General features: G+C 42.5%; 1 protein-coding gene across 1 annotated transcript in view; it reads left to right on the top strand.

The window, feature by feature from the left end:
* The window catches only part of LOC101575080 (pappalysin-1-like), an 83,575-nt gene that overhangs the window by 72,735 nt on the left and 4,141 nt on the right, over positions 1-6,699 (top strand). The window contains 1 exon segment of the mRNA XM_023723426.1: positions 2,473-2,594. Coding sequence (XP_023579194.1) covers positions 2,473-2,594 — 122 coding nt within the window.

The following is a 6,699-nucleotide window of genomic DNA, read 5'->3' as shown; positions in this document are numbered from 1 at the left end:
TATATATAGACAACATGTCCTGACAATCACATTCTATAGATGAATTAATTCTGGGGGTAGATGGGGGGTCATATACAGGTATCCATTAAAATCAAATGAATACCAAAGTTAGGAAATACTTACATTGCCTAGATATGTTCAATATCTCACATTATATCGTGGGAACCTGAGATTCATTGAGAACTCAATGAAATTCAAGTGACTTGTGTATCACCCAAAACAAAATCCCTAAAATAAATAAAAATGAAAGACTCAATGAGCACGAAGGTCGTCATGGTTCTTGAATCCATCCCAGGACATTTGCAATCTCATTGTCGTCATAAAGCTAGTCACGTGACTCAGAGCTGTCGTCAAGAAGGCAGTCATGTGACTCAAAGTTGCTATGCATGGATTGTGGTCATTGTAAGGGAACCCATTCCTCATGAACAGTGCTGCAGAAGTCATTTCTTGTATCTAAATCCCTGACCACCCACATATTTGTATAAATATTATTACTACTCACTCAAGAATAACTCATATGGGGGCTGGGGTGATGGCTCAGTGGAATAAGCGCTTCCCTGGCAAGCGTAAGGGCCTGAGTTCAATCCCCAGTTCTGAAAAAAAAAAAAAAAGAATAACTCATATGTACTTAGCATATGCAGAAATTTTCAACAATCAAGAAGAATAAAAGTGAGTGGGGATCAACCTAGGAGCCACTTTAAATATAAGTTTTTACTTAGCATTATACTTTAAATATTTTGCATGAAATTGTGTACTCTGTAAGTAATTTTACAACTACTAATCAGTCTGCTGAACATATTAACCTTGGGATTTGTAATTTATTCTATTACTGCAGGTTAGTGTGCTTGCAAAATTTTTACCTATATATGATTTCATACTTGCAATGATAGAGCTAAGAATGCAAAATGCATACTTTGAACATCTTCACTACATTAACCAAAACTATTAACAATATTTCTGAATGACTCAGGTTCATTCATCCATTTACTCATCCACCCAGTCAACTATCCATCCAACTACTCAACTATATATACTAAACATCCCTAAGAAATAGGTTATGTACTGTTCCCTAGGAAAAAAAAGAGAACCATTAGATACCAACCTTATCCTTAAAGACCTCTTAGAGAAATGGAAATAACTCACCTATATTAAAAAATAACTTCTCGGCAGAGAAAATAATATGCAAGGTAAAATGTGAGGATAACAAACATCAGGCAGGTTTAAAAGCAAGGGGAGAGGTGTGGTGTAACACAGAACAACGTAGAAGCTCACCAGAGTTAACTAGCTGAAACAAGGTTACAATGGTGACAATGCCTTACTAGGTTACTGGTTACTGTCATGGCACAGCGAGGCCCAGGGTAGAGTTGCTGAAGGACATAAACAGAGGTTTGACCTGGCCAAGTTCAGACTTGGTGATGGTCTTCCAGCTGCTGTGTGTGGAGCGCTAGAGGACTGTGAGCCATACAAGTCTGTCCTTCCATACCATGAGAGCTCAGGCTCCTACCCTTCCCCTGTGAAGGGAAAACCATAAGAATTGAGATTTGGATCTCACTTAGAGAGTTTTCTAGGAATGATGAAAAAGGATTTATCAGGGGTCTTGAATTTGAGCAAAGCTGGACTGGGCTGGGAAACTTCTTGACATCTTGACAATCAAATTTCAGTTTCCAGTTTCTCTACAAAGGTCAATCTGATTTGCAGACTTTTGGGTATACAATAATCCAGGAGGAGTGGCTTCATCCCTCTGCCTTCTCCTTGTCTGCCTCTTAAACAGATGCCAAATTTAGAGAACAAGTAGGATCCCAGTGGCTGCTGCGGCCAGGGGGAGATTAAATCCAGATACACAAGACAGAAGAGGAAGCCACCATCATATTCCACTTTGGGGCTGGTTCCACTGAGGGATTGGCTGGCTCCTTGGAAAGCTGCTAAGATGAATTAGATGGCATAGTAAAGAAACTGCTTTTGACTGTTAAATTAAGGCATGACTCATCCATCCCCAGAATGTCAAGGCTGGAAGGTTCTGTAGGCATCAGCCCATTCATTTTCAAATGAGGGAACAGAGCTTTCTTCACATTCATGCCTGTGACACAGGGTGGTGCCTGGCACACAGTAGGTACAGTACAGGGCAAATGAGGTGAAAGGTTTTCCCATAACCTCACAGCAAATTCCAGCGGAGCTCTTCATGAAGGGTGAATCATGACGATTGAAGGTGGCAAGTCTGCCCTGTTGATTCAGTGGCACTCACAGTTAGGGGTCCAGTAGGCCAGAATATAAGGCATCTCAGCCAAGCAAGATCCTGGGCAATGAGACAAATTTCATTGACAGATATTTTCTGGAAGTCTTCATATGTATAGGGAGAAAAGGGCATACACAGGCGTGTGTCCTCTGCCCTGCTGTCTCTAACCTCATCCCATCAGTTGTTCATTCCAATGTTTCTAAGTCGGTGCATTTCCCCCTCTTTCCTTGGCCTCCTAGAGAATTGGGATCAGCGTGTGACCTTTGCCTGGAAGGGAGAATCCTGGTGCAGTATGCTTTCAAGGCCTCCTCTCCAATGCCCTGTGGCCCATCAGGACACTGGAGCCCTCGGGAAGCGGAAGGTAAGGCAGCCTTCTGGACAATAACTGAAAGGTGCACCATGTGGAAAGTGATCTGTTCTATGTGTGTGCAGCTTTGTGACTGCTAATGACCTCCATCCTCTACATACCATCTCATCTGATTATAAGATCATGCTTGCAAGGCCAGTACTCACGCGCTTAGCATTCAACAAAGATTTTTAAACTAAACTACGTTATTCTCATGTTTCATATGAAGACTCAAAGTCGCCAAGACATTAAATAAATGCCCAAGGTTCCACACCTGATAAACTCCCAGCGTGCAAGGTGCTTACATATCCTCCAGACCCTGACTGTCTGCAGGTGCAAGTGAGGTCACACGAGTCAGCACAGCCATTTGGGGGCTTCAGTATATCAGCAGTCTTTGATGCTTTAGTGACTGCTGAGATGCTCAAGATATTTTCTCACGTGTCACAACTGTTCCTTTTAGTTTCTTCCACGTACCTTCTATTTGGAGTCCATTTACCTGTGAGATGCTTGAGGAGAGAACTTCCTGGCTGTCTCTCTTCTGAGTATCACCCATCATCAGACTCTTCTCTGCTCAGGGGGTGTCTCACAGGCTCCCCTAAAGGGCCTGTAACTGCTTTCTTATAGCATCATTATTATCAAAAACAGCTGTTCTGTGTTCTACAGAAATGAAGAACAAAAATGCTGGTTGTTGTACTGTGTCACTTGGCCCTGAAGTCAGATTGGCCGAGACTTTCTGCCTTTCTCTCCATCTCTCCTTCCTGGTCCTCAGAGACTCACACCCAGGCCCTAGCCCAGCCCGGCACCTCCTGCTCTTGTACAGGTCAGCTCGTGCCAACAGTACTGGGCGGGGACATTGGTATACTGGTTCATCTGAGGGTGCGGAGCCCATCTCCTCATTGAGCACTGGTGAGAACTCCTCTGCTGAACTCTGTATTTTTAGAAAGAAAGTTGAAAGGAAAGAGCCAGAGATAGACGGAACCAAGGGAGTGGGATCAGAGAAGAAAGTGAAGTTGAAAAATGACAGCACTGTACTTTATTTTCTAAAGTAGCTCAAAATAAAAATGAGAGTTGAACTCAGGAACTCTAAACAAATCCATCTGGAATGTAAAGCCAGAGGATGTCTGGGAGAAAAACTTCAGCTCAGCCTCAGAGAATCACAGGCTGTCATACTTGGAAAGGACCTTGGGGTCATCGAGCTCCGGTCCCCACCCAGTGCAGGAATCCCCTCCGTGTGCTTCCTCCTTGAGCTGCCTCACACCCTGTTCTAGCTCCACTTTAAAAAAAAAAATGTACTTTCTGAAATCTGCAACTATAATGGTTCATCCAAAATAAATACACTTTGGGATCTCGCAGGAGATGCCGACACCTGACAGCGCTCTCTGTACTCATATAGATTGAATCTCTTCTTATGTGTGACCACCACAAGGAAATCGATGCTGCCATGTGTGCTGGGCACTGTGGTGAGGGCACAGACGAGAAGCCGAGCTGAGGGTCTGTCATGAGCAGTTGCTCTTCGGTGCAAAGAAGCCTGCACCAATGGAAACAGCCGGCTGGGGACTCTCAGGAAGGGGACCTCTCATAGACCTGGAGACTCAGACTTTCCATTCAGTGTGCTGAAGTGCATCTGAGAATGTGGAAGAAGTTTAGCAAATTGAGAGTGGCAGCCTTCTTAAGCGTGATCAAGAAACTTGTGGGATAGCTGGAGGGGATTTCAGGGTGCTCTTGAAGCCAGATTTTTGTGATCATATTGTGGCACTAGCTGCTTTTTGAACTTTTCATTCTTTTCTATGAATTTTCCAGGGGACAGCATAGCACGAGGTCATTAGTGCTGACTGGTAATAGAACACATATTTATGTATTCTTGGGATTTAAAATTTCTTTGCTTTAACCTAGAACTTGGTAACTGCTAGAAAATATAACTTACATTTAAGTGGGTTCATAGAGAGAAAAAGGTAGGATGGGAGAAGTTGGACAATTGAGCTAGAAAATGAGCATGGAAGGATAGATTTGGATTAACACTGAGAGCAGCTCCTTGACAGGAGTAGCACATACAGCAAGAGGTGCATCTTACTTACCTGGGTTGTCCCTGCTGCTCCGTTGATGAGGTTAGAAGGAAGAAGGTTCTGGAGGAAGGGAAATAGGTAGTGGCTGTTGTCAGAATCCAGGTGAGGAATGGCGTTGACCTAGGGAGGTCTGTAGCGCTGAGGACAGAGATAAATTAATGGAGTTTAGAGCTCTGGGAATCTGAGCTCAGCAAGGATCTCCCCTCAGACTTTTTCATCAGGCCCTTTTGTGAATGAGAGGCTGGCTCCCAAGAAGCTGGGTGGCTCTTTAGTTCATAAAGTATAATGACAACAGGACTGTGCCCAATGTCCTCAGACTTTCCCCGCTGTCATTGTTGTGGTGTGTGCTGTCACTGGATGGAGTGACATAACTTCCAGACATCTCCACACACCTCCATCCAAACCAGCTGGTGGTTGGTAAAGATTATTCCTGGTTTGTCCTCGACTCTTCTAAAGTGTGCCATGTGATGCGGAGCTCAACTGCAAGTGCTGATCCCCCTGATTCCCTGAGCTGTCTTAGGGTCCGAGGAAACCCAGCCACCCTGAGGTTTTCTCCTATGTAAATTTCATACACTCAGGCCAGGAAAACACTGTTCTTTTTGTAGGGCATCCTATTACAGGCTTTGTGATCCAGTTGGCTGAAACCCTTTTAATACCCTTGAAGAAATAAATTTTTCCATGAGCCATGCTCTACAATTTATTCCTCAACTCATTTTCATCCTATTTGTCTGTGTGTGTTTAAGAGTTTTGAATTTCCTCAACTAACAGAAAACTCCCAAACTTAAGAAAGACACCAGACGTGTCTATAGGTTTAGGGAAAGAGTACAGGGCAAGGAGTGTAGGGAGGACATTGGGCACAGTCCTGTCGTCATTATACTTTATGAACTAGAGAGTCACACAGGTTCTTGGGAGCCAGCCTCTCATTCACAGAAGGGCCAGAATGAATGATGGGTGTACTCTTCAGGACTCTGTTAATGGAGCTATCATCTCTTTTTTTACACTCCATATTAACAAGCTAGAGTATTTTTTTAAATTTAACAAGTGTTTATTGGATACCCCTTCTGCAGCATTAACTTTATTTCAGAGAAGGTAAACAAAATCATTGAGCTTCTTCCTACCCTCCTCTGTTTGTTCAAAATGCATGCACCCCTAAGTCTTGAGCAAAAGCTATATTTCATACATGAATATCTCCTGGTATATCTACCGTGTTATACTTGCAGCCCAAGAATTGGAAAGCTGGATCTGACCTATGTAAATTCCTTCTAAGGTCACGTACGCATTTTCTATGAGAGATTAACACATGCACTCATCAATTTCATTTCTTTCTAGTGTAAGTGTTTTCACATTGTTCTTCCTAGAAAGTTTCAAGTATGCTGAGCTATTCATTTGAAGAAAAATCTTGACATCAGGTTTTTACTGCTATATATACAAATCGACAGCTGCAGTGTGTGTCCACGTGAACATATAATGGGCCCCTAGGTAGATCTTCATAAATATAACTTCATTTATTCATTTATTTATTTAAATACAAGGTCTCACTATACAGTTCAAACTTGTAGTCATCCTCCTGTCTCAACCTCCCCAGTGCTGGGATTATAGGCATGTACCACTATGCCTGGTTTTGGGACTGGCATGGTACACTGGGGGTTCTGGGGCCAGCACAATATGTGGTATAAGGGATCCACCTTGGGATCTTGTTCTTGCCAGGCAGGCACTTCTGCCACTAAGCTGTCTCCTCTGCCCCCATAAATGTAATTTTGGATCCACATTGGTATATATAAGTATATTTCTGTACACCTCTATAGTTTGATTTCTTTCTGTTCTTTTCTTGTTTTAAAGGTAGTAAAAAATAATAATAAAAATGAAGCAGAATTTCAAAACAAGATGGTAGGAAATTAATAATGATTATTATGTTGTATATTGTTATCTTCAAAGAAGTTGCTGAGATTACCAGGTATAAGTATGCAAGATGGATCAAACAGTACAAACATTAGCTATTCCTTTCAATGAACTGATAGAAATTGGTAATACAATTATCTTAGCTATCTTGCATATAT

This window comes from Octodon degus, unplaced genomic scaffold, assembly GCF_000260255.1.
Source record: "Octodon degus isolate 3935 unplaced genomic scaffold, OctDeg1.0 scaffold00098, whole genome shotgun sequence".
NCBI classification, from domain to species: domain Eukaryota; kingdom Metazoa; phylum Chordata; class Mammalia; order Rodentia; family Octodontidae; genus Octodon; species Octodon degus.
This window is presented reverse-complemented; position numbering and strand designations above follow the sequence as displayed.